General features: G+C 51.7%; 1 protein-coding gene across 2 annotated transcripts in view; it reads right to left on the bottom strand.

Annotated features, from left to right (window-relative positions):
• The window catches only part of CCDC9B (coiled-coil domain containing 9B), a 47,413-nt gene extending 24,857 nt beyond the window's left edge, over positions 1-22,556 (bottom strand). The window contains exons 1-6 of one of the 2 annotated variants that reach the window (XM_030483634.1): positions 22,291-22,556; positions 17,411-17,524; positions 15,767-15,871; positions 14,985-15,047; positions 14,428-14,592; positions 5,354-5,503 (exon numbers count right to left, since the gene is read on the bottom strand). In XM_030483634.1, the coding sequence (XP_030339494.1) occupies positions 5,354-5,503; positions 14,428-14,592; positions 14,985-15,047; positions 15,767-15,871; positions 17,411-17,524; positions 22,291-22,311 (618 nt within the window). In that variant the 5' untranslated portion in view covers positions 22,312-22,556. The remainder of the gene's footprint in view (positions 1-5,353; positions 5,504-14,427; positions 14,593-14,984; positions 15,048-15,766; positions 15,872-17,410; positions 17,525-22,290) is intronic. The other variant, XM_030483635.1, reaches the window with a different exon arrangement.
• Positions 22,557-27,727: the final 5,171 nt, after the last annotated feature.

The following is a 27,727-nucleotide window of genomic DNA, read 5'->3' as shown; positions in this document are numbered from 1 at the left end:
GTAGAGCGATGGGATCAAGCTAACTCGTTCTGCAAGGAGACAGGACGATGTGGTCCCTCCAGCCCTCTGTGCTAACAGAGTGGGTACAAAGCAACAGGCTTCAAGGTGGCAGGGTAATGTAAGGCACTGGGGGTGTTTCAGAGAAGGAAATGATGGGAACAGCTTTTTTTCCCCTTGAATTTCCTCTTTGGCAGCTCCTGCCACAGCTGTGCACTGCCAGTGACAATGTGGTCTGGGACTGACACCATGGTGCTGGTGAGGAGCAGCAAGGGTGGCAAGCATGGGGGTCTTTTGGGGTTTTATAAAAATAGAGGAAAATGGGGGATAATGGGGATGCCCATCAAATAATCCCCCTGTGCTGGGCACTGGTGGGGCCGCACCTCGAATCCTGGGTCAGTTCTGGGCCCCTCACTGCAAGAGAGACATTGAGGGGCTGGAGCGGGGCCAGAGAAGGGCCCCGAAGCTGGTGCAGGGCCTGGAGCACAAGTGTGATGAGGAACGGCTGAGGGACCTGGGGGGGTTTAGTCTGGAGAAGAGAAGGCTCAGGGGGGACCTTCTCGCTCTCTGCAACTGCCTGACAGGAGGATGGAGCCAGGAGGGGGCTGGGCTCTGCTCCCAAGGAACGAGGGATGGGACAAGAGGAAACGGCCTCAAGCTGCACCAGGGCAGGGTTAGATGGAGCTGAGGAACAATTCCTTCCCCAGAGGGTGCTCAGGCATTGGAACAGGCTGCCCAGGGCAGGGCTGGAGTCACTGGCCCTGCAAGTGTTCACACCCCGTGTAGCCAAGGCCTCAGTGCCATGGGTTAGTGGGGAATAAGGGAGCCTGAAGCTGATCCTTGAGCCAGGGGTCTCAGCTCAGGCCCTAACACGGGGCTACCAGCCAACACCACTGACGCCCCATCAGGCTCCCCCAGCAGCTGATCATTTGGGGATGAAAATGAAGTTTCTCTTTTGGCTTAACAACTAACTAAAGGACAGAGAACAACAAGTGGCAAGAAAACACCAGTTTCCATGGGAGAAGATGAGCAGGGGGGTGCCACTGGAACATGCACTGCTCAGCATGCTCATAAATGGTCTGGAAAAGGATCAGGGAGGTGACAGTTTGCCCATGATACTAAATCATCCGGGGCAGAGAATGTAATTTGCCAGGAAAGAACTGCAAAAGATCTCTTGACATTAAATGCCTGCATCATAAAATTACAGATGAAATTCAGTATCAATAATGCAAAATAACTCACATGGGGAAAAATGCCCCTTCTTACACATAGACACACAGTAATGAATTATGATTAATGCCCACGAATGAGATTTTGGTGTTCTTGTGACTGGTTCTCTGAAAATGTTAGCTCGGTGATTTAGAAATAAAGCAAAGAAAATGCAGAGTTATTTGTTAGGAAAAGAATAGAGAACAAGGCCCACACATTGTTATGTCCCTGAGTACATCCACAGCTTGAATACCATGTTCTGGTCTTCTTGTATTGAAGAATATAGTAAAAACAACAAAGGGACAGATGAGGGTAATGAGAGTGATCAGAAATGTAGAACAGGTTCCTCACCAGCCATGTCTAAATGGGGTCAGTCTCTCAAAGTGGATGGAGATGTGAAATGGGTCAATAAAATCATTTGTGCTTTGGGAAGGTGAGCAGAGGTTGATCCATGTGCTGCTTCCCCTGATGCAGAAACATCCAGTGGAGTTCTCAGGTAACAAGTGTGAAGAACCAGAAGGGATGGATGTTTCCACACAGGACATCACTTAACATTGCAGCTCCTGGCTGGAGATGTGAGGGATCAAGTTTAGATGGACTCAGAACCAGAAAAAGATTAGAATTCAGGAAGAAAAAGCCTGTCAAGGAGAAAGATGATGTTCTTGGCAGAGGAGGCCCCTAACTTGGTGGGTATAGGAGGGGAGGGATGAGTGCTGTACCAACCTCCTTCAAGGCCAGGTTGGACACAGGGGCTTGGAGCAACCTGCTCTAGTGGAAGGTGTCCCTGCCCATGGCAGGGAGTTGGAACTGGAGGAGCTTTAAGGGCCCTTCCAGCACAAACTACTCTGGGATTCTATGATTCTCTGGTCTTCTGCTCTTTCCCTGACGCTGTGCTGCTGGCTGCTGCTGCAGACACTTGGTGTTAGTTCTAACACCAGTTAGTGCCTGGCCCACGCTGGGCAGGTCCCAGCTCTGCTGCAGTGCTGGGGTTGCTCTGGGCTGCAGAGCCACTGGACAGGATTCCCTGTTTGCCACTTTCCCTGGAGTGAGGCTGTGCTGAGCCACCCAGCATTGCTCACATGCCTGTTGTCACCACACACACTATAACCCTGCTTACGTGGCAGGGACTGATGCCCAGGGCTGCCAGGGTTGGTGGATGCTGTGATCCCACCAGTGCTGCTGGGATTTGGCTTTCATTCCCAAAATGATTTGCTGTATTCAACATCCCAGCTCACTTCTGCAGGCTGAAGTTATTTAACAGAGGTTGTATAGAGTTTGCAGTTACTAACTCTGATGTGCTCTTTGCAGTCTTCCAGCACCTCTTGGAGAAACTCATTGCTCTGAGGCACAGCATGTGAGACAGACTCAGAATCACAGAATCAACCAGGTTGGAAAAGACCTTCAAGACCATGAAGTCCAAACTTTATCCCAGCACTGCCAAGGCCACCACTGACCCATGGCACTGAGGCCTCGGCTACATTGTGTGTGAACACCCCCAGGGACGGTGGCTCCAGCCCTGCCCTGGGCAGCCTGTTCCAATGCCTGAGCACCCTCTGGGGAAGGAATTGTTCCTCAGCTCCAGTTTAAAAACTTCCCTGGTTTCCCTTTTTCAAGCACTGTCACTATCAGAAGAAAGAGGCATTTGTTTCAAACACTAATCCTTAGTGCAGCTTAGGAGCAGCTGAGTGACAGGGTGGGCCAGGCCAAACCTCCCTTGACTTAACCAGCCCGAGCTGGCCTGAGGTTGAGATGCCAACTTGACCCGTCACTTCAGGCCCCATCTGCTTCTGTCACTGATCCCAGGAAAAGGCTGACCAAGTGCAGATGGAAGAAAGTAGCGGGCAGAGGTGACTGTGAAATCCAAGCATGGAACTGCCTTACTGCCACATCCTGTTGTCACACTGTAAGGTCCTGCGTGCTGAGAGCTGGGTTTGGTCATGGCTGTTGTGGCTGTCATCTGAGGTTACATGATTAAAGTGTCAATATGAAGATATCTTCATTAGCTAGGGATAGAACAGAGGCTAGGGAAATCCCTGGGAACAAGGAAATCTCCTGAGCTCAGCTCAATTTTCCTGTGCTAGCAAGAAGCATGATGCTATCTATCACTAAACAGGTCTTGCCAGCGATGCCAGCCCAAGACTGCTGTTGAGCCAGGCTCTTTCCAGCCAGCAGACCAAGTGTTCAAGCAAAACTAATCTTTATTTTCAGTCTTAAGTAATGCTGAGGGTATCTACTGCTCCTCAGTGGTGTTATTCATTAGCTAGAACTATATGAAGCCTCTGTGGCTTTCCTGTGCTCTGACAGGATCCTCCTCTTGTTCAGCCAAGGCGTGGGAGCACCAAATGACTCTGCACAGCCCTCTCCCCATGGATGCTGCACCAGCACCTAACAGGCACCCCTCAGAGCCTGGTGTTGCTAGAAGAGTGCCTGAGCTTCACTCCTACCCTCTGCCAACGGCACTACTGGGTTTGGTTTGGGGGGAAAAACAAGGGAAGGCTTTAAATGAGCTGTGGTATCTGAGGAGGAGCAGCAGAGTTGCTTGTGTTCCTGGGGATTATCAGGATTACCTCCTAGCCCAAGCTGTGTGAAGGAGACCACTGTGGTTATGTACAATTGTATGCACAGGAAAGGAGGGTTGACAGGGTTATGTGAGCTCCTTGCACTGTTATATGGAGGTAATTGTGTTCAATGGAAATGAATTTAAATGAATGAGCTCAAATGAATGGTAGCACAGCGGGAGCTGGAAGTGGCAGGAGGAAGACCCAGGACACCAACCTCTGCTGGATCACAACATCAAAGCCGCCAGGCTTTAGGGACACCCTCTTTGCCAGGCTACAGTTTGAAGCATCAGCTCTTCAGTGGTTCATGTACAAAGGTGCAGGCAGCTATGGCTCTAAGCCAGTGCAGCTGGAGGCCTGTGCTCTCCTACACACTCTGATTCTAACAGCTCTGGGACCAGTGTGTGTGCAAGGCATGGCCAAACCCACATATATAGACCATCAGCCTTGTATTTCACATTCCATAATGAAAGTATGTGAGAGATCACCTGTTCCAGGGCTGTCCATGCACTTAAACCAGGGCACAGGACCTGAAGCCAAAATCTAGGCAGCCCTGCTGCCATCTCCTAGCACAGTCCCAGACTTGATGGCCTCAGAGACAAGTATTTAAACAAGGCCAGCAAGAGCAGAAGCAGAGATGCTTGCTCTGCATATCACAGAATTACATCTGAGAGCCTCAAGGATGCTTAGACTGAAATAGGTGACATCTGCCCCATGAACCTCTGGAGAATGGACAGCCACTAGTTGTTCAATCAGGCAGCCTGTATGAGGTTTATGGCATTCAAAAAGCTGCTTGAGAGCTATGAGAAAGGAGCACGTGGGCTTTCAGAGCCTAGGTAAACTCTGGTGAGGAAGAGAAACTAAGATTAACATAAGCAGAGAGCAGATGGTTGGCTGCTGGCCCACAGAGGGTGCTGCTTAGGTCTCCCAGCATTCCTGGGTGTGTTTGGCAGCCACACTAAGTGTTGTTTTCCTTCCTAGTCTTTGCTGACCCTGTTTGCTGCAGGCATTCCAACTTATCTGTGCAAACTCTCCAATAGGAAAATATCACATGCCTCCGTGTGTGTAAAGAGGAAGGTATTTGCAAAGAAGTATTCGAAATATGCTTCAAAGATTAACAAAGTTCAGGCAGCTCAGCCAGTAGGTTATGGCCAGGCACAGCAGGACTTGGGTTCAGAAGCAGATATTGCCCAGCTCTGTTAAGTCATAAAGTGAGTCAAGAGGACAGTGCTCCTGACTCAAATCTGCTGTATGGCCTCAAAAAGAAGCTGGTGAGAGACAGGAGGTGAGATTGATGCCCCATATCTGACAGTGCTGTCATCAATCCTCCCAAAACAGCTATTCCTTATGGATCCAGTATGTTTAAGAGCCTGCTAGCTCTAGCTAGGATCAGAGAGAAGGGAAAGGACTGTAGCCTTTCCTCTCTTGCACTGATATAAGCCAGAGAGTTTGATGGTGATAAGCTCCACACTATCAATATGCAGTCTCTCCCAATGCCCTGTTGCTGGGCCAGCTCCTCATCTGTCTCCACAGCCCTTCTCATGGCAGCAGAACAAGTGGATGCCACTGACACATTGCAGTCCACTTACTTTTTCCTTGTTATCCATGGTGATGGCAATCTGCATCCTCCTGCCCCGCCGGAAAGCCACCAAATGGTCTGTGTCTTCTTCACCGGGGTCTGGCACTCTGCCGGGGCCTGGCAAGCACTCGGAGCGCTTCTCACTGACGATGCGCTTGCCCTGGGAAGGACAGGATGAGTTAAGGACCATCCCACCTGCCCAGCCATGCAGTGCCCTTCCAGGAGAGAGGCCATCCCCAACCACACGGGACTGTGGGCAGGCAGAAGAGAGACAGGAGGCAGAGTCAGCCTTGCTGGTTTGTAAAGCTGCCACCCTACTTTAAGGGATATATAATATTACACAGACGTGTTTAGCTGAGCACAGCCTAGGTAGGGGGGGATTTATCCTGCTCAGGTGCTTTGCAGCATGAACACTGATGCTTTTATTTTAGACAGGCAAACCATCTTACAGTTATGTCTTTGAAACAAATGTCCTCTCACCAAAGCACAGGTCCCAGCACAGTGTGAGCCTACACTGGGGCAGAAGCCTAAAGGGCTCTATCTTTGGAGATCTCCATCCTTGCCCACAAAGCAGTTAGTACCCTGAAGTGTACTAACACTTGTTAATTTATCACCTTCATAGCCATGATTTATTCAGCAGTGGAATAGTGCAGAAAAGTGATCTATAAACTCCTTGGACAAGGGCAGTTTCCCCCTTTCATGTATTATTTCCAGCTGTCTGTGCCAGTTCAGGGCTTTACTGCATGGATTTCCATCTGGTTCTTATTACGGCAATGATGTTTGGTGCTGGCTGTGCCCTGAGCCGTCACTTCCACATCATGAGCACATCTTTTGTACAAAAATACATACTTCTCCTCATGTCAAAGGATCATCTTTCAGTTCCATCATGTGCCTTTTTATTGTTGCCTTACAAGGAAATGAGCAACTTCATAAATCATCTCCATCTTTATCACTGATCTTTTTCTCTTCCCTCCATCTGTATCATTCCTCTGCTCCGCTTTACCAGGGATGAACAAACCCCAGAAGCTTCCCTCTCTAAAGGATGGTATATTTTCCTCTGTTTTACTCATTAGACTTCCACACATCTGGAGCCTTGACTTCAAAGGAGCTCAAGATCCCCAAATAAACTTCAGTGAAACTTGGGAACTCTTTGTTGCTACGAACTTGCTTTCAAAAACAAACAGCACTCACTGACCTCTGGTTTGTGAGGAAGCCTTGCAAGCACCAGTGAATTGCCATGACAGATGACATCAAGATGTCTCGCATTAGCCTCATCTTCACTTGGCTCTGCCAGAAGTGCAGATGTAAGTGAGGAGGGAGCCTTGCTGCAGACAGCCTCCGTCAGCAAGGGCTTTTTTATGGCTCGTCCAGTCATCGAGCTTCCTAACACATGATAAATGGCTCAGGAGGTGCTGGAGCACTTCCAGCAGCAGACCTTCAGTCTCTTGTTTATTCTTCCCTCACATCTGTGTCATTCTGCTCTCTCAGCAAAGACAGTTCTCAAGTTGGACTGATACATGTGAGAGGAGAAGTGTGTCCCTGTGCTGCTGATGGTTCTGCCTGCCCGAGCCGGGTGGACGTGGTGGGAACCCTTCACACATTCCCTGAGCACACACAGCTCTGGGTTTAGGTTTCAGCTGTAGCTCCTGACAAGTTTTGCTGCCCCGAGCAGGACCCTTGCTATTTCTGCTTTGCTTGAAATAAGTGAAGCCACATGTTGTGTTGCACAGCAAGGATCTGCTGCCAATCTGTTCCATACCATTCTAGTACGTTCTGTGTTGTTCTCTATGTTTGTGTCAATGCAGCCTCCTACTTTGCCTGCTGCTGAGGACCAACATCTGTGGGACATCTCTAGAGATGTCAAGACCTTCTTCCTGAGAGCAAAATCTGATAGTCAAAAGAAGAGGCAACCATAGAATCATAGAATCATAGAATCATAGAATCGTAAGGGTTGGAAAGGACCTTAAGATCATCTAGTTCCAACCCCCCTGCCATGGGCAGGGACACCTTGCCCTAAACCATGTGGCTCAAGGCTCTGTCCAACCTGGCCTTGAACACCGCCAGGGATGGAGCATCCACAACCTCCCTGGGCAACCCATTCCAGTGCTTCACCGTTTAAATATAGAATGGTTTGGGTTGGAAAGCACCTTAAGACCATGGGCAGGGACACCTTCCACTAGAGCAGGTTGCTCCAAGCCCCTGTGTCCAACCTGGCCTTGAACACTGCCAGGGATGGGGCAGCCACAGCTTCTCTGGGCACCCTGTGCCAGCGCCTCAGCACCCTCACACCAAGAACTTCTTCTTTATTTCCAACCTGAACTTCCCCTGTTTCAGTTTGAACCCATCACCCCTTGTCCTATCACTCCAGTCCCTGATGAAGGTCCCTCCCCAGCATCCTTGTATCCCCCTTCAGATACTGGAAGCTGCTCTGAGGTCTCCACGCAGCTTCTCTTCTATGGAGTACAACTGCCTGGTTATCTATCATAGCCAGATGTTTTGGTGTACCTGCATTCAGGATCTATGTCCTGGAAAAGTCCCCATACCTATAAGCTGTGTGAGCTGTTTTAAAGGTTTTTGTCTATGTATCTGTTTAAAGAAGGATTTGGTTTTATCAGAGTGGGCAGAACCAGAAAAGTTCAAACCAGAATCTAAACTGCTCTGAAATCTGAGCTTTACTCCCCCTGCATGAACAGGGCATGTCCTTAGTTACACATCCCATTGCAGCCACAGCCTTACAAGTGGTTGTGTTACTGCAGCTTAGTAGTGGCTGCCTGATTACTAAACTCAGACCTGATGGTCAAAGGCAGCTTTGGCAGCAGTGACTGGAAGTCAGTGGATTTTAGGAGCCTGAGAGCAGGAATTCAGGCAAGCAGCAGCCTAGAGACCATGGGCTGCAGGAGAGCAGATGTTGAGTTGTTCAGGGAACTGGCAGGCAGGACCCTGCAGGAAGCTGTCTTGAAGGAGGAGGGAGCCCAGGAGACCTGGTTGATTTCCATGGACAAGGCACAGCAGCGTAAGGAAGGACTTCCTGGTGTACAAGAAAATGAGCAGGTGAGGAGAGAGGCCAGCTTGGCCAAGCAGGCTGCTCCTGGTTGAACCTCAATGCAAAAAGGGAGTGTGTGGGAGGTGGGAAGGGACAGGCTCTCAAGAAAGATTGTGGGAACAGGACCTGAGCAAGCAGGGATGGAGTTGGGAAAGCCAAAGCTCACCCGGAGTTGGAACAAGTGGGAGATCAGCAAGAAGGACTTGTGTGGACACATTAGCAGCAAAGACAGATGAAGAAAGCTGTTGGCCTGCTGCTGAATGGGGTGGGCAACTTAGTGGGACCAGGGCATGGAAAAGGTTACTCTGGGCCTTCTTTGCCTTGGTCTTCTGCTGGCAAGGTCTGCTCTGAACCTCCCAAGTCCCCAGCTTAGTGGCAGTCAGAGAAACACTTCACTCAGCACCCTGGAAGATTCAGTCATGGACCATTTAAATAAAGAAGATGGGACTAGGTGGGCTGCATCCACATGCACGTGTGCAGATGTATGCAAGTAACGAATTTAATATGCAGGTATGAAGTCAGTAGTTTCGCCTGTTTTCTGCAGCTCTGGCTGTTGTCTGAGTGGAAGCAGGCAGTGCACACCAGGATTCAGGATCAGGCAGCTCTGAAACTCACAAGCACTCAGGTCTTGGCTTTTAAGTGTCACCTGCTTCTGAGTGACTGAATCACATCATGTGCAAAGGTGACATATTTCCACTGCCAGAACTATTAGCAAATGCAGAATGCTCTAAAGCATAAAGAATGTCTCAAATCCTGTTTATGTTCTGTGATTAATATGTTTTATTCCTAAATTTCACTATAACTGCAGACTGGAATTAGAATGATCAGCACAGGATTCCTGCTTGCAGTCGAAGAAACCAATGTGGTTTCTCTTTATGTCAGGGCAAATCAGAGTTAATGGATGTGGGTGGAAGAAAAATTAACCTTTTGAGTAGGCTGTCCTGGTCTTGTATTTCAGACCACAGATTTGAAGCTGCAAATCTCTCCTGCCATCCCCTCTGGGTGCACGGGGCAAGATCTGTGGCCACAAGAGTATCCTCTGGTCTCATTCCTGCTGGCAGTGATGCTGAGATGATCTAGCAGCTCACGAATACAGTATTAACATGGTCACTTTAGGAAGTTGCTGTGTATCAGCACTAAAAGGCCACAGTGGTGCTCCTACCTTGTAATAAACAAAGGGAAATGCAGTTTTGTTTAACTCTTCCTTTAAAGACTAAGTAAATGGATCCCTCTTATAGAGCAGCTTGGGAAGTTACACTACTGAATCATGTGTCCCCCAGATGTATGAACAAACACTTCCCATCACAATGAACAGGTAGTGAACACTGAAACCCTGCCAGCTGCCCTGGAAACCTGAACCTTTCCATTCAAACTGTCTCCACAGCTAGAAAGGATGAAGCAATAAGCATCACTGTCTGTGCTCACAGTTCCCCTTTACAAGGAAAACTAAACTCTGTTTTGTGGCGAGGCGCTGGCACAGGGTGCCCAGAGAAGCTGTGGCTGCCCCATCCCTGGCAGTGTTCAAGGCCAGGTTGGACACAGGGGCTTGGAGCAACCTGCTCTAGTGGAAGGTGTCCCTGCCCCTGGCAGGGGTTGGAATTGGATGAGCTTTAAGGTCCCTTACAGCCCAAGCCACTCTGGGGTTCTATGATCATGCAGAGAAGACATGGAAGAGAAGTGCTTAGCAGTTTTTGGGGGCCCTCTACACATCATGGGTCTGTGACCTAAGCCCAAATCTATCAGTGGAGTCACAACAGGGACAAGTACAGTCTCCCTGGTTTGGAATTGGTGTATATAAAACTGCACGTCTCTGCTTTCTCTCCCACACCAGCCTCTCTTCTCCTAAAGCCCTGTTCCTCACTCATGTCTTTTGGGCAGAAGGGCTGTGTAGGGCAATCTGGGAACTGGACAAAGCAACCTGCAAAGCAATCTCCCATGAAAGGATCTCTCTTTTCCCCAGCATCTGCATCCCTCCAGCCCAGGAGGCTGCCACTGAGCAACTCCACAGCCCATGGAAGGTGCTGCTGTTGCCTCAGCATGCAAACAGTCCCCAGGGATGATGCTCTCCCACCGTCAGAGCACAGCTTTTGGGAACCAGGGGAAGGACTCAGGTGAGACCCTCCTGCACAGGGCCCAGCTCTGTCTGACTGTGATACACCTGGGGAAGAGCTGAGATGTGCTGGCACCCTCTGAAGGCAGCCGGACACATAGACCTTGCAGAGCAGGCTGTTAAGTGTGTGCTGTCCTGTCTGTAGCGTGATTCAGAGGCTGGAAACATGGAGTGGTTTTGCTTTGGAACCACTGAATTGCCTGAGCCTGGTAGATCCTTTGGTGCTGAAGCTGTACATCACTTTGTTCTTCAATGGTTGTTATTCCCAGGAAGTGTCTTTGCTGCAGGGATAATCCTGAGCTTCTTGAAGCATTCAAGGCAATACATCTTCCCTCCTTTAAGTTCTGAGCAGGCACGTACAGTAATCCTAGGTTAGGTAATGAACTGGGGAGCTGGGCTTGCTCTGCCCTGAACAGAGCACTGATATGAGGTGCTTCACATTCTAGTTAATACAGTTGTTTAATTAAGAAAGTAAGCCCAGTGGTGGCTTAGCAAGGGAATAACAAGCTCTAAATCCATAACTTGTACATCAAACATTAATTCTAGCTGTTCCCTTGAGCTCTTCAGTGTTCAGGTGGTGATGGCCCCTGCTTTTCCCAAATAACATGGTCACAAATATCTCTTGCCAGGGTGGGTGTGTTTGAAGATGGCTTCATCATTTACAACCTGACAAAGTCTTTCCTGAGGGGGGACATGGGTCCTGAGTGACAGCAAAGCCACTACCTGAAAACCAATGTACCCAAACATACAGAACCCTGTGCCCAAATGCCATGAGCAGGAGGGAAGCCTCAAAGTGAAATACTGGATTTATGGGGAGGTGGCACCTTCCTTGGGCCATTAGATGTTAAAACTCTCCATGGGAAGGCTGGCACATTGGCAATGCCATTAAACCCTGCAGTTTACTAAGCAGATGGCAGGGAAGGCTCAGAGGCTGATAGAGGAAATCAGAGCTGTGACAGAGACACTTACTCAGGCTGGGAGACCACCAGCTTTTCTATGTCATACCCTCTTTCCTTCCCTCCCTCCCTTGCTCCTCCAGTGCTAAGATGTGTCACCCGAAGGCACAGTCTGCTCAATGCACCACCATGTGTCTTCCTTTCCTTGTTTCTTATTTCAGCAGTACCAGTGATTGCCTGGCTTGCTTGTCCCACATTGGGAAATCCTGGTCCTTGGTTCCCAGCTCCCACAGTGAGGGATGTCAGATGAGAAAAGCTCCCATGCAGAGCCAACAGGAGCAGAGGGCAGGGCCCAAACAGCCACAGGGCCTGGCAGAGCCACCCTGTCCCCTCCACAGGGCCTGTCCCAGCTCCCTCAGTGCCTGCACGAGGATTGAGACTCTGGCACAAGCTGTTCAGCTGCAGGCAGCAAACCTGCACTGCTGCCTTGTAGCACTTCACTGAGAAACTACACTGAGAAGTGCCCATCTCATGACTGAGGCATGCTCCAGACTGCAAAGGTAGTGTTAGAAATACCCATCTGAGGAACAAGGGGGGAATGAAGGAAAGCTTCTGTCCAGTTTATGCAGTTTTCCAGCTGCATTTCCTTTGGGGCTTCTCATTTACAATGATTTGTGATATTTAGGATTGACTGTAAATGGTTTTCAGCACAACCCAGCAATTCTGTTGCTTGAGCCTTGCCATGGTCATAGGAAGGATGGTGATGGCCCATTTAGTCACCTCAGATTCACCAAGCAAGCGTCTCCAAGGACACCTGGTGAAGCTTACTGGGAAGCTGGAGCAAATAACCTACCCCCTAGTGCCTTAACAGGGCAGCAGCAACAAATAAGCTTGTGCTACACATGATACCAAATACAGTGTTGTCCAAAATCCCCCTCCTTTTCCCCTCTCACCCTTTACAGTCCCATGCTCTTCCTACTCATTCATTTTGAGAACTATATTTAAAGGTTCTGGATTGATGCCAATGGAACATTCACTAATAAATCAGTTTTCCTCTGTCATCAAGGCAGGCTGCTGGGTTGTGCTTTACAGCAACACCCCCAGAGACCTTGGGGGGCTTCTAAGGCCTGTGAAAGACTCTTAATGTAAGGAAATTCATATATCCCATACAACAGGGAATTTATGGGGAGTTTCCACAGAGGTCCATGTTGCCGTGTTAAAACCTCAGAGGTCTGTGAAGGGGCCATGTTGACAAACACTGGCAGAGAGTTTAAGGCAGCAACAGTGCTTTGTGCTAACACAAATCCCCATCTAGGACTTGAATTCTGAAACAGCTCCAGGGGACACGGCCTGCCTGCAAGAGTCACTCACTCTGCACATGTAATTGCTTCAGATAGAAGCCCATGCGGAGCTACAAAGCCATGAGAGACCTTGGAGTATTTCACTGGCAGAGTGCAGTCTATAATGAGCATGGTGAGATTCCTGTGTACCCTCTGTTCTAGGAAAAACCAGACTGTTTCCCCTTGTTTCAGGAGGTGGTTTGACTGTGCTGGAATGAGATGTCATTAGAAGGGGATGTTCTTGCTACTGGTAATCTCTCTGGAACAAAGGAAATGAGAGGCCTCAGTCCCTTTCTCCTCAAAATCCATTCTGAAAGGTGCATTATTTCCTAGATGATTCAGTTCCTTCAAGGTGACACATAATGACTTTATAAGGGCACAATCATTGTGGCCTATTTGTTCGTGGAAGGAAAAGGTACTGAGGTCCTGGAGAAACAGCAATGAAAAGGCATTTGAGGCACAGCATCAGAGATCCAAGCTGCTTCAGAGGCAGAAATCGTTCCCTGCCCCGTTTCCAGCCGAGGCTGCCGCGCTCCTGCCCCAGTGTACCGGGGCAGCAGGAAGGGTGGGGTGTGCTTCAGCACCCTGGGGAATGGCTTTGGCTTGGCCTTCAGTTCAAACCCAGCCTCGCTTTGTGCACCGAGCACGTTGCTGTGCCTCAAAGGGGACCCACGGGAGCACCATTCGCTGCCACCACTTCCCTTTCCCAGTGTTACTGCGACAGGGGCTGGTCTCATCCACCCCAACGTCCCAGCGAGGCTTCCCTGAGTCCCACAGAGCTGCACAGGCAGATACCACATCTTTCCAAAGAAGGTGGCACTTTGGATCCTTGTTCCTATTTATCCCTGTGGTTAAACTCACTGTGTGTAGAGAGAACAGGATCAGGGCGCTGAGATTCACTCCAAGTGAAGAAAACCAGAGTGTGAAGCTCATACAGGCCTGTACTTCCTGGGACGTGCTGCCAAATACCAACTGCCACAGGTTCATCAAACCCTTCTTGGCAAATAAGTCCTGACATGCCAAAGCTGCCACTGGGATCATTAATCCTACATACACAGATTCCACAGGGAACAGGGTAGTGCCCAGGATGTCCTGGGATTTAAGAAATGAAGCAGCTTTTCCAATTACTTTTGCCTTTTCACACAGTTTCTAATCAAGTCTGCACAGACTGGGTTGCATTTTCTGCCCATCACATTGGCAGCTGCCACAGATACTCCTGTCACTGGTTTTCCTTCTGCATTTAGGATTACAGTAAGAGGGAGAAATGATCTGTTTTTACCACTGCCTCCCTGGGAATAGTAATGCAGCTAAATCTGTCCAAGCTCCCACTTCCTTCCATCCCCTTTCCAGGCACAGCAACCTACGGGCGGCCCAGGAGGGCAATGAGTGGCTGATCTCTCCGAAAGGGAACTGGCCACACGTGGCTGGATGGAGCCACTGGGGAGGGTCAGCAAGGCCTGGGGGCTGCTTCCTGAGCCAGCCATGGGGAGGGAAACGTGTGGCAACTCGAGGTGGAGGCTGAGGCTGTGCTGAAGGACTGAGAAATGAGAGAAAGGGAGGGGGAAGGGGATTATTCCCTTTGGAGATGTGACACCAGGGGACATGCTGAGCAGCAAGATCGAGTGAGAGGCAGAACAAAAGGTGCTTTGTAAGTCAAGAGGCTGCAGTGTAAGAGGAATCCTGTTCCCTGCTCACCTTGGCTTTGTTGTCCATGGTGACAGCCAGCTGCATCCTCTTCCCCATCCTGAATGTGAACATATGATCTGCTTCCTCCTCCTCCTCATCTTCCTCACTGCCAATGCCGAACGCAGGGCTTGTAGTGCAGGGGCTCCCCCATTTCTCACTCACCACCCTTTTATCCTGGAAAATGAAATCATTTCCATGAGGAAACCCAGGCCCCTTGGCTCAGTGATGGGATTCCCTTCCCCAAACACACCTGCACACACACGGGGAGCCCAGCTACAGCCAAGGCAGCCTTGCCCCAAGGAAGCTCCCCGCGCCTGGCGCGGTGCCGTGACATTCCTTAGGGAACAAGGGGCTCCTTGTCTGCTCAGCACCAAAACCCACAGTTACAGTGGGTCTGCAAAATCCTTTGCACTTACAAGTCTGCCATTTCAGACTAAAATGCCAGAGTTATAGGAAACAAATGTCACCCTCATCTCTTTCTGCAGCTGAGTTAGATCGGGAAAGCCCAAGTCCTGATGGAGACGGCCTTGGAAGCCAAGGGGCTGGCTCCTGAGGGTGGTGCTCACCATCGAGAGGGCTGGGCTATCTTGTCCATAGTGTTCAGTCTGGGTAATTGCATCTTTCAGGTCCTGTATGAGAGAAAAATGTGTGCAACAGTGCACCTCTGGCGAGAGGCAGGGCCAGGGCATGGCTGAGACATGAGCACCGTGCTCGCCTGCATCCAGGAACCAGGAATGCTGCGTGGAAGGAGGGTGGGCTGCCTCAGCGAGCTCCACACCAGCTCTGGCACAGGGGTTAAAGCAGGACTGCTGGCTGCTGTACTGCCTCACCAAGCCCCACGCTGCCAGGAGGGGTGGGCAGGGCTGGTCAGACACAGGTTTGGCCCAGTTGGGCAGGAAGCCTGGGACCCACAGCCTTTGCCCCACTTGTGGGAAGACCCAAAGCAACCAAGGGCTGCTTGCTTTGCTCACCCACAAAGCCTGAGGAGACCATGACCTTGCCCAGCCTACGAGCATTCCCAGAGGCATTCCTGACGCCTCCAGTGACACACATACACCTCATATGCTCTGCCTATGGATTTGCAGGGATGCTGACACCAGGGACCCAGCCAGGGCCTGTTCACACACTGCTTCATTTGCATGTGAATTCCATGTGCTTGGCTGCAGGTGCCTGGGCATGGCTGGAAGCTTATGTGCATCAGCTAACACCACTCTGAGCACTCTGAGGTTTCCCATCCTTCTGCAAGGGTCTAGGAGCTATGTCCTGTGCCTGGAAAAGCTTTGCTGTGGCTCTTCCAGAAATGCCACTGGAGTGAGAGCTGGCCCGTGGTGACAGAGGCAGCACTTACGTTGTGAGCTTTGGTGATGGTAATAGTGAGTCCATCCTGCTTGGGCCTCCTGGAGGTAACAGCCATTCCCTCCTGCTCAGCTCGCTTTTTGTCCTCTTCTATTTCCTGAAACACACAAATATCCTTATCAGCAGCCTGTACCTGCATGACTACAGATGTTGTGCCATTTCCTGCTCAGGATTTCTCCTAAATGGATCCACCTCCACCTCTAAGAGGGAGTGGATCAACCTGTGTCCCATTTGTGTGCCCTTGGAAGGGGCCACAGGCAGCTGTGACCTGCTTTACCTGTCCCTGTGCCACAAACATCTTAGTAAATCTCTTGTTGACTCAGAGCATCCACTGTGGTCTCAGCACAGGGCACAGGGGTCCCTTCCTGACAGGCAGGGAAGATGGTCACCATGAGGTTCAGGTATAGGACCTGTGGAAGACACAGCAGGCCTGCAGAAAGGGAGGGTGTGCAAAGGAGCCATGGTCCCTGTGCCAGTCTGGGGCCAGGGCATCATCTGTGGCCAAGGGAAGGTGGCTGAGATCTGGCTATCTGTGAGGCAGCTTCTTCTAAGCATTTCACCAAGTAGTGGTGGCAGGGTAGCATTTCACACAGGAGGAAGAGTTCCTCTCCCCCAGCTGCTGGTGGCATTCAACCAGAGCTTTCCACTGTGTCCCACTGGCTGCTGCCACCAGAAAAAGCCCAAAATGGCCCCTATGGTATCAAGGGAAATGCCTCCTAAGCAAGACCCAGCCCAAGCAGCACTCAGTCGCAGCTCTGCTCCAACACACAAAGTGTGCTCTGGGTTTTTGGGTTCTTTGCCAAACTCCAGACTGCCCACCCAGCCAGCAAGTGCTAAAGAGCCCCGAAAGCCAAGTGGCCTTGGGCACAGGCAGGAGAACATTCCAGACAAGCCAAGGGGAATCCCTCTGCCAGGAGCACCCTCAGGCTGTCCTACTCTGTACTGAGATGTGCAGACACTAAACAAATCCCGAGAGAGCTCTGGGTTAGCACAGTGTCACCCAAACCAGCCCATACAAGCCAGGCTGCATGTCTCCTGCAGGCCACTGGGTAGACCCTCTTGGCCAAGGCAGGATCAGAAACCAGGGGTGTAGCTGGAGTACTTCCTCATAATCCAGGGTAAAGGTGCAGTAACCAGCAGGCTGCTAAAGCCTGATTTGCCTTCAGCTTCTTTCTTTTTCATGGAATCTCTTTTGGAGACCTCTGTGCTCCATGGAAACAGCCAAGAAAAAGCTTCAACCGATACCACTGCCCTAACAGGGAAGAAAACCCATCAAATGTATTGAGGAAGCAACCTCCTATGCATCCAGCAGGATAAGCAGGAGACACTGGGAAGGACAGATGGGGAAAAGTCAGGGGAATATGAGGTGAAGGGGTGGGAAGTGTGATGCAGACAGCGGAAGATGGGAGGGTGAGAGGAGGTGCTGCAGCAAGAAGGCACGCGTTGGTGGGCCTGCTTTCCAATGCAATTCCAGAGCTGTGGCTAATACAGCTCTGCCCACCTACTTCAAACGCCTTCCCATGTAAAAATGTCATCTATTTAACAGACTCACCCCAACACTGCTCATCATTTCCTTCACTCTGCGAGCTGAGGACTCCAAAACAGAGCTGGGGAAGGCCAGAACCTGCAGACTCACCTGGTACCTTCGTATGAGCGCTTCGTTCTTCTTCCGCAGGGCCAAGATCTTCTTGTCGAGTTCAACATCTTTCTGCTCTTTCTTCCTTAGCACTGCATCCTCCACAGCTGCATCCTGCAACAGCAGCAGGAGAGCTCTTCTCAGTCGTCACACCAACAGGGCGAAACCTGCTCCTTCAGCTTGGACAGGGTGGGCAGCGGAAGAGTCTTTCCCCACCGTTTCTCCCCTTGGTCCTCCATTAACAAGAATACTGTATCTTGCAAATTGACTTCTTCCTGACAGAACTGACCTTTTCTTTTCTTACCATTTTTGGTCAGCAATGAGGCACTGAGAGCAAAAAGCTGATGTCCCACTTTGATGGGTGTCAGTAGGCTCCAGAGTTAACACGCTGCTTGGCTGCATGCACTACCACCACCTCTCCCTGCTGCTGGCTCAGGTGCTCTCAGGCACATCAGTATCACATTTACATTCAGCCAGCACCTTGGTTACCACAGGGAATAACAAATTGGGGCTTTTCAATGCCAGTGACAGCAGTGTCTAGTGAAAATTACTGCTGATGAGCATGGACTCACTGCAGCAGCTGATCCACACCGTCCAGGCTCTGCCCGGTGCTCACATGAGGAGCAAGGGGCAAGGCTGAGCTCTCCAAGGCACTACGGGTTTATTTTTAAACAGTGGTTTTGTGCTGTCCTTATCAGCATGGCATCGGCATGAGGCAGAGAGCTCATGTTCCCTCTCCTTCACTCACACAGAGGGCTGGGTAAGATGAAGTGAGGCTGAGGAGGGGAGGAAAGGAACCCCAAACCTGAGCAGGCTGTTTTGCTAACATCTCAACTGTGATCACCAACAGGTTACCCCCGGCTGCTGCCTTCAGCATTGGGTGCTGAGCAGTGCATCTGCAGGAGCACTGCAGCAAAGCCAGCTGCTGTGCACGATGCATCTTGCCCACAGAGCCAGGGAAGTCTGGAGGAATCGAGATGCCAATGGAATGAAAGTGTCACCCATCTGGCTATAGCTAGATGTTGCTCCTGCAGGTTGTCTCCCTATGAGGTGGCAACAGCCAGTGTGTGGTGGAGAGGCATACTGATGGTCCCCAATGGCTGGTGAAGAGGTTTGTGTGCCAACGTCCTCTGGGGCCAGCATTGCCTCCCCTGTGGCACTGAACATCCCAGCGCCATCCTCACCCTGGAGCTATCGAGGTGTAAAAAGAGGGTGTTTGCTCCATTTGGCGCGTTATCACAGAATCCCAGACTGGTTGGAGGAGACCTTAAAGCTCCTCCAGTTCCAACCCCTGCCACGGGCAGGGACACCTTCTACTAGAGCAGGTTGCTCCAAGCCCCTGTGTCCAACCTGGCCTTGAACACTGCCAGGGATGGGGCAGCCACAGCTTCTCTGGGCACCCTGGGCCAGCACCTCATGACTCCCTGGGAACAGGCTGCCCAGGGAAGTTGTGACTGCTCCACGTTAACTGATGGTTAATTGGCAAATAAAATGGATTGAAATTCCCTGAAACAGGAAAGCGTTTTTGCATGGGCAAGGCATGTTTTTTTGCCCATCCCTATTGGCTTCCCATCAAATTCCTCATAAAATCACCAAGAACCTCAAAAGAACCATCAGTTTCCTTGTTTCCACAGGAGCAAATCACCACCACACCCCTGTGAGTGAGCACTTCTGCTCATGCTGTGCCTATCCCAAGGGCTAAATCCCTGCAGCATCCTCCATCCATCCATTGAATCCAGTGCATTCAGTGCTGGAAAGAGCTTCTGCACAGGCAGGAGGGGTTTTCCCTTCATTAATCATGACATAGCAGCTGTGACCTCCTTAGGGTCAGATCCATCAGGAGCCAGCAGTGGCATTTGGGGACATGGGATCAGGTCTGACATCCGCCATGCGCTGGGTGAGCCAGGAGCCAACCTGGAGCAGTAGCCAAGGGGCTTGCAAGGCCCTTCTCCTGGGAAGGGAGGGTTTCTCCTGGAGATCTCAGCTGCCTTTCGCCTGGTCCTAATTGGGCCACCAGAGGGAAAACCGGAGCAGCAGAGGTCCGGAGGAGGGGATGGAGGGGCACTGTCAAACCAGCCCTTCTTAAGCAGAGCAAACATGCAGTGAGAAGCTCAAGGCTTGAAGGCAAAGAGTGAAACCACAGACGCTGTAGCCCAGGGGGAGGGAAAGCATTTGACTGTGCTCCATGTTCCCAGCTACCTCTGTGAGCTCTGTGCAGGGATGTACAGGGGTTCCAGCCCCCTAAAGATGTATGTGTTCAGTGTGCCAGTGCATCAAACGAGGTAGAATTAAGGGGTTGGGAACCCGACCTTCAATTACTTGTGTGTCATGTAGCATTTTCCAGGATGGAAATAGCCTGCCCAGGTGAAAGCACAAGATTTTACATGAGGTGCAGGAATTACCTCCTAACATGGGAAGGTGCTCAGCTTCCTGGGAGATGGACACCAAGGAAGAATGTGGGTACTTTTGATTAACTGCCCCTTCAGAAACTAATTCCAGGTAATGTGTGGGGATTCGCTGGGGTTGGCACCACCGCTCTTCCCAAAGTGCCACAGGCTTCTGGGAACCTGGGCTGCAAACTGTCCCCTGTGTGCATGGCCCTTCAAAGGAAGGGATCCAGCTGCTGAATCACTGCACACCCCTACAGTGCTGGCTCTGCCTTGCAGGGAATCCCAGAGTGGTATGGGTTGGAAGGGACCTTAAAGCTCCTCCAGCTCCAACCCCCTGCCATGGGCAGGGACACCTTCCACTAGAGCAGGTTGCTCCAAGCCCCTGTGTCCAACCTGGCCTTGAACACTGCCAGGGATGGGGCAGCCACATTTCCAGGGCTTTACATGAAAAACCCCCAAAGCTAAACTAGATGTCAGCTCTGATCTGAGCTTGATCTGTACAGAATAAGGCCATGGATGGGGGAGAAGTCTGCCTAAGTCATGTTCTTTGGAGAAAAGGGCCTGAAGGTTGCAGATGTGATACCATTACAGAGGATGTCAGAAGCCAGAGAGGGGAAAGGCAGAGGAACCAGTTTGCTAAAGCAGCCCTCAGATCCTTCACAAGCTCATCTTCCCTCGTGTCCCCAGTGAGGGGTATTTAATGCCAGCCCTTGCTGAGGGCTGCTCTGCAGGACACAGGCACACATCTGTGTCCAGGTGGGACATCAGGGACATTCAAACCACCACACATTCTGCTGGACAGTGGGATTTTTCCTCCTCCCTCTTTGTGGGAGGAGGAAACACACTTTTCCATTGCCATCAATCACTGGGGTACATGACAAGTGAGTGGATTGTGCACAAGGGTGGGTACACTTCCATGGCCTCTTTGCAAGGCTGATTAAAGCTGAATTCTGTGTTTACCTGAACAGAAGCTATTCTGTGAGCACTAAATTGGCAGGTTTGCTGTTTGCTCAGTGCTGGGGTGTTGCCTGCTTGAGGGTGGGATCAAAGTGGTGCATGGCCTCAAACACACCCCTTTCATCTTCAGATTCCTTTGAAGGAGCACTGACAGAGCTGCGGGCTCAGGAGGGATTTAACAGTTCCTGCAGAGATTGTATTTGTGCTCTGCTCTTTCCAAAGGGAAACGATGGAACAGACCTGTCAGACTGTTCTCAACACACAGCGCTGCACATTTGTCAGCGTTTTGTCTACGCTGCAACACAGCTTGTGCAGGGGGAGGGAGGTCTTTCCATTTCCAGCTGGAAACCAGTCACTGGAAGGGAAGTTTTGCTGCTGTTCAGCACTTCTCCTCCCCTTTATTAATGAAGACATTGAGGTATTTCTCTGTGCATGATGTGTTTCAGCAAACACTGGGAGCTGTGGATGAGGGGTGGTCCCTTACCTGTGCACCCAGGGCTACAAGCAGCCCCTCTGCCTGCAGCAGCACCGAGCAGCAGCTCCCAGGGGATCACCCATTGTATGGTTCAGCCAAGTCAGCGTTTGCTCACCCGCTGCCACCGCTCTGAGCCAGCTGATAACAGGGACGTGCCCTGTCCTCTGCTTCTGGAACCAACCCGCCAGCCCTGCCCAGGCTGAAGCTGATGCTCGGGGTGAAAAGTGGCCACGCTGTGCCCTCCCCAGAGTAAAGCTCTTCCGGGGAGCCAAGGAGCCCGTATGTCCCAGCGACTGCAGGGTTATAAATGGCTTTGGCAGCACAAACGTGCAATGGCTTTGAAAGCAGCTGAGCCCGATGCCTCCTGATAGCAAAGTGAAGCCACAGAACGAGAGGCCTCTTTCTACTGCAATCAGAACTGTCACAAAAGGAGAAATGCAGAGCAAGGGCCTCGTGCTTCGATTAAATGACGACATCTCGTCCTGTTATGCCCCTCTCATGGGTGGTACATACAGACACACTCGCTGTGCGGCTCGGGGGGCCAGAGGACGCCTCGCTCCAGCCTGGCTCTGTGTTTTCCCACATACTTCTCCCATCTCCTGCTTCTCGGAGGCAGCAGGGTTGGGAAAGCGAGAAAGGCAGCAGGAGGGAGGGAGGGAAGAGGAGAGAGGAGCAGGGCCCGTCGCTAATGCTCCTCTGCGTAAGCAAATGCATCCGCTCTTTTTAAGACATATCCTCTGGCTTGACAGCTGCTGCTGCAAGCTCTGCCAGGACAGGCAACAACCAGCGCTGCCGGGGCTTGTGTTTGACACCGACCCCGGCCTCCCACCCCCCCTCACGGTCCTGCGCCCCCCGCGATGGCCACACAAACCCCCGCATCCCCCCCAGCACCCGCGGTGCCGCCCGGCTGCTCTGCCTCCGGAGCCGGCCGGCAGCCAGCGAGGAGGGAAACAACAAAGGCAGAGGCAGGGACAGCCCCCCCCCGAGGGCAGCACGGCGTGTCCCGGTGCCGTGAGGGCCCCCCGCGCCCCTCCCGGGCCCCCCGAGGCAGCACTCACAGCTCGGTGCATGGTGGCCATCGGCGGCGGAGCGCGGCGGATTCCAGAGCAGAGCTAAAAGGGGAGAGCCATCAGCCGGCCTTTCTCCGCACTGGTTGCACAGCATACAAGATCATGTTTTGATTACAAAAGCCTCGTCTGGGCTGCCAGCCAAGAGCACTGGCTGCCTAATATACCAAGCACAGACAGGGTTTGGAGTGCCTGTGTCCTCCTCTCCGAGCTCACTCTCTTTTTAAAAGAAACACTCCCCCTTTTTCCCCCCCTCCTGGCTCCTTTTAACTTCCTGATGCCACAAGCCCTGGTTCAAAGTGGGAAAAGCTGGGAGGACAATGAAAAATGGAGCAGGCAAACAGCTTGACTTCACTTGGTGGCCATTCATGGGCTCGGGTCATTCGTTATGCATGGCCAGTCGCACGCCTGGGGGGGGATAGGGATAATATCTGGGGTCGTGAATGTCTTCGGGGTGTGAGGATGTGCATGAGCCTTCCTGGGGAAACAAGAGCTGGGTTTGCCTTTTTCTGTTGCAGTATTCCCTGGGAATGATTTCCCTGCTGTCCAAACGTGCCTTTCCTCCAGGGAGGGAGCAGAAGCAGTGCTCTGGGTGGGCATTGCCAGCCTGCACCATGAAGCATGTAGTCAAAGGAGAGGGTCCCCCTATGAGTCCCCCTCTGAAAGCTGCCAGGATGACCTCCAATAAAGTCACAGAGATGGGCTTTGGGAGAGCAGGCAGGATTCATAATCTATCTCATATATAATAACATATATAATAATAAATTCGTAATAATGTGGCTGCCCCATCCCTGGCAGTGTTCAAGGCCAGGTGGGACACAGGGGCCTGGAGCAACCTGCTCTAGTGGAAGGTGTCCCTGCCCGGGGCAGGGGGTTGGAGCTGGAGGAGCTTTAAGGTCCCTTCCAACACAAACCAGTCTGGGGGTCTGCTGCCTCTTGGGTTGCTGCACTCAAACCCTCATCCCAGCACCGTGTCCTGGCTGTGCCCCGTGTCCCCCCTCAATGCAGGCTGGCTGCCCCTTTCCTCAGCTTCCAATGGACCCAAGCAAGACACAAACAGGAGCTGGAAGCACACAGGGAATATTGTTGCTCAGGGACTGATGCACACCCCAACCTTAATGAGGGCCCTGCTGTATTATATTAAAACCAAAGGAGCAGGCCCACTGGTGGTACCTGTCCCTTCTAAGAGCTTTGAGCAGGTCAACTGCTCACAAAAGCCAGGAAGTTCAACCTGAAACCCAGCATGGTTCAAAGGAAGCCTTCAAAAGTCTTTGAAGAGCCCTGAGTCTGGTCTCTGCCCTGTGCATAGCTCTGGCTATGGGACCTCAGGGCTAAGGCACTAAAGGAGCTGGAAGGGTGGCTTAGTAGAAGTGCTTAGAGGGAAAGACTGACCCATATGAATTAGCAGCTACTGAAATGATGAGAGGAAATGGAAACCATCTCCCAGGCAGAGCCTCTGGGTTCAGGCTTGAGGAAGGACATGAAGACCCTGCTGTGGATGGAAAACTGGGAAAAAGACACAAGAGCTTTGCTAGAGCCCAAGTGCTGGTCAAGAGGTTTGTGATGGATGAGCCTGTGCAGGAGGTGTGGAGCCATGCGGGGCTTTTCCTTGCCTTGGGAACACCGGGGAGCTGTGAGGATGCGGATGGTGCTGGGTTTCCAAGCTGGCGTAGTCCCTAGTGAGGGTGGAGTGATGGCCCAGTTTTGGTTGGGCTGGTGGCCGCAGGGATAAGGTGAGCTCTGGGAGATGCTGCTGGGCTGAGTCAGGGAGTCAGTGTTCATGGAAAGACTTTTCCCAGTGATGAGGCATTATCCTGGTGGCCTCATCCCTGGGATTGAGGACTCTGCACACGCTGCTAGCACCAAGTGCCAGTTAAAACAGAGACCCTCAGCATTATCTCAAGTAGCAAGGCCAGGTTCCTTGCACACCATGTGCAGGGGGGTCCACTGTGCTCCCCATGGATCACAGCAGATGTCAAGTGCTATGTGCTGCAAGGAGTTCCTATAGACCCCATAGCCATGACATCCAAGGTCCCTACTGTTACCAATGGTGGGCACAACAGCAGTGCCATGAGCAGGTATGAAGAGCCCTAAAATACTTTTGCCTTTGTTAAGTAGAGCTGCAGTTCCCTCCAGGGCAGTGTCAGCTGCTCCACTGCCCTCAACACAAAGAGCTGACATTTCTCAGGTGTCCTTTTCCATGTCTGAGTGGCAGAAATGACAAACATCTACTTCTGCATCATCATCTGAGGGCAATGAGAAGGTGAATGCTCAGTGAGCACTGAAGACATGGAAACCCAGGGGCAAAAGGGCCCAGTCAAGGGAGCAGCATCTGCAGCTTCAGCAATGGGGCAAACCAGGCTGGTTTGGGGACCTGCTTGTGCTCTTGGGACTCTCCCAGGATGCAGAAGGCAGAACCTGATGAGATTTAGGGGGTTATATACATGCGCATATATTTGCTTATTGCTGGTGTCCTGGCCAGAAAGGATTGCAATAACACCATGGTTGTCCACAACTTGAGGGCTTGCTCTAAACTCAGTGCCAATCCCAAGATCAGCACTGTTTTCCCATGGGATCTGTGCCCACCTCAGGGTAAGGACAATCCTCCAGGACCATCATCCTGGCACCAGGAAGCACCAATGCCCAGACGTGTGCACTTGGGGAGCAGAGGAGCCAAGGATGGTGCCTGGTCTCCTGCTCCAGTGAGAAGGGTGTGCTGGATGGATGACATGTCAGGGGTGCTGCAGGACCTCAGGACACACTGAGCACCTCACCTTGGTGGCTGAAGCACATCAGTACTGCTCGCTTGGGCAGTTGGTGGCATGCAGCGACTTGGGAGAGTACTTCAGACAGTGAGTGTCTATTGCAAATACAACGGGAAGGACATTAGGAGAAACCAGCTCAGTTCTCGCTCAGGAATTTGCCCACCACCCCTGGAGTTACTCCTTTTCCTCTTCTAAAATCACCAGAAGGCCTTTCACAGGCTGATGGCCTGATCCTGGGCTCTTTATTATGCTCTGGCTGCCGTGCACTGGCTGGTGCCCTCCCTGAAGCCTGCTCAGCACAGAAGCCACCGGGTGCACGCATGTAGGTACCCCAGTTTGGCTCTGTGGTTTCCTCTTGATGGAAAGGGAATATATCAGCTCTTGCTAAGCGTTGGCAGGCCCTGAGGAGCAGGGCCTGGAGCAGGCAGCAGTTTGCCTTCAGGAAAGCCTGGAAGCTGGAGCAATCCAGAGGACAATGGGGGGTTTTTGCTGCTCCACAGGGGCTGAGCTGACCTCCCTGAGCACAGCCTCCTGCTGCTGCTTGCAGCCCCTGCTCTCAGGGCAAAGTTTGCTGGAGATTTCCTGAGGCAAAAGCAGGAAATGACCTGTCCATTCTGTGCTCGTGACAGTGACACAGTCCCTTTCTCTAGCTGGGAGCTGCAAAGCCTCTCCCTTTCAGTTTCAGCACAAAGAACCATCTCTGACAGGAGCTTGCACCCTCCCTGCTCTAGGGCAGCATCCAGCAGCCTGCAGAAAGCATCACTCCATGTTTTGGCAGCAAGACTATTCGTTTCCCTGTCTCTCTGCTTTACACAAAGGCTGGAAGAAAGAATCTGATTGCTCAACAAACCTGAACCTGACTGCCCCGAGAAGCATTCCTGACATCCCTCCATCAGCCCTTCCAGCAGCAAGAACCGCCTTGGCTTGAAACCCTCCTTCCTTTCCCTTTGCACTCTATGAAACTCCTGCAGAGCCCCTCAGCCCCGTGCTGCCGCTTTCCCAAGTGCACTTCACCATCTCCAGCCTGGCTCCTCTCCCTTTGCTGCATGACGCCGTTTCACCAGCAGATGGCACTCGGGAGCCGCCGGGACAGCCTGGGACCCGGCTGCCAAAAAGCCCACTGTGGAGCAGGAGCATGAGGTCTGCCTGCGTTGGGAGGCACCTTCTCTATCGTGTATCAGGGCTGCAGATAAGGCTCAGAGGCGCCCCTGAACACTGTGTGTGCAGCAGTGAACTCACAGATGCTGCTGCTTGAGGCTCCAGAGCAGAACCAGCAGCCCCTCTCCATCTCTGTTGGACGGAGGGATGGGAACATGCAGTGTGTCAGAGAGATTCCCATCGGCCTGGAGGCATCTGTCCGTCAACCACAGAGCAAAGTTCCCTGCAATAAGCAAACTCCTCTTTGCTCACCCTCATTCTGGTCCTTCCCCCAGCTCCAAGTGCAGGATGAAAAGGCGTTTGAGGCGTTTCCTGCAGGACACAGGTCAGCAGATTCCCCAGACTGGGAGGAGGGACCAGCCACAAACCTTACCCAGGCTTTAGCTGGAGAGACTCAGGGATCAAAGGACTGATGAGACAGTCGGGTTTAAGTGTACCAATAGACAGTTAAAATGAAAACTACCAAAGCTTGTTAAAGGATGTAATGGCAGCTTGGTCTTGCTTCACATCAGTTGTTGGTACTTCCCATAGTGATACGAGTCACAGCACCAGCACAGAAGCTTCTCAGGACATGCAAAGCAGCCCTGTTCCCGTCAGAGGACAAGGCTGTTCCCTCTTTTCCCCCTTCCTGCACATCAGAGAACCACAGACTGGTTTGGGTTGAAGGGACCTTAAAGATCATCCAGTTCCAACCCTTGCCACAGGCACTATCCTGCAGGTTCTTGCCCCAAGTCCTGTGGGTGAGATCTGTGCCTACCCCTGTTTAATGCCACCCTGAATAACTCATGATCTCACCACCTCACATGGCATTTTCTGCTCCTGACAAACTCGTAACTCTGGTGTAAGGCCTCTGAAGTAGTTAGAGGCTGAGGGAACAGTGAGAGGATCTCTCCCACCTCCAGAGAGGCACAGCAGGGCCAAGTGCAGGTTTGCTGACCCCATTAGCCCAGCCTTTGGATGTAGGACACATGAGCCGGCCTCGGGAAGGGTGCCAGGCAGGGGAAAGTGGACGGGACAGCCGGTCAGGCAGGTTCCTTTCATCCTTTATGGAAACATATTCCTTGGGGAAAGCATGGAGAGCTGCAGCCGGAGACTGCTTCACCCCGGGTGAAAGCTGCCATCAGCAGCGACCAGGGGAGGTTCACATTCCAGCCCATGGCTTCAGCCCAGACCTAGGAGGACATGGGCAGCCCAATGGCCTCAACTTGTAGTTCAGAAGCTGCAAGTGAACATGCCAAGAGCCAGCTGGCTCCTGACACACTCATGTGCCCTTTTTGAGCTACAAACCCTCCAGATTATCCAACACATGGCTGCTGTGGGGCTACTCGAGTGGCAACACGACCCACTCCCACTCTGATGCAAGAAGAAAGGAGTATCAAATTCAGCCCCATCAGCACCTCTCATCCCACCCAAGCTCAATTCAAACCTAGCAAAGCATTTCACTCCCCTTTGCCAGCAGAACTCAAAAGCAAGCTCCAGAGACCAACCTTGGCTCCAGGGTCTAA

The sequence above is a fragment of the Strigops habroptila genome, chromosome 4 (genome assembly GCF_004027225.2).
Source record: "Strigops habroptila isolate Jane chromosome 4, bStrHab1.2.pri, whole genome shotgun sequence".
Lineage (NCBI taxonomy): Eukaryota > Metazoa > Chordata > Aves > Psittaciformes > Psittacidae > Strigops > Strigops habroptila.
The sequence above is the reverse complement of the archived record's forward strand: the minus strand, read 5'-3'. Positions and strand labels throughout refer to the sequence as shown.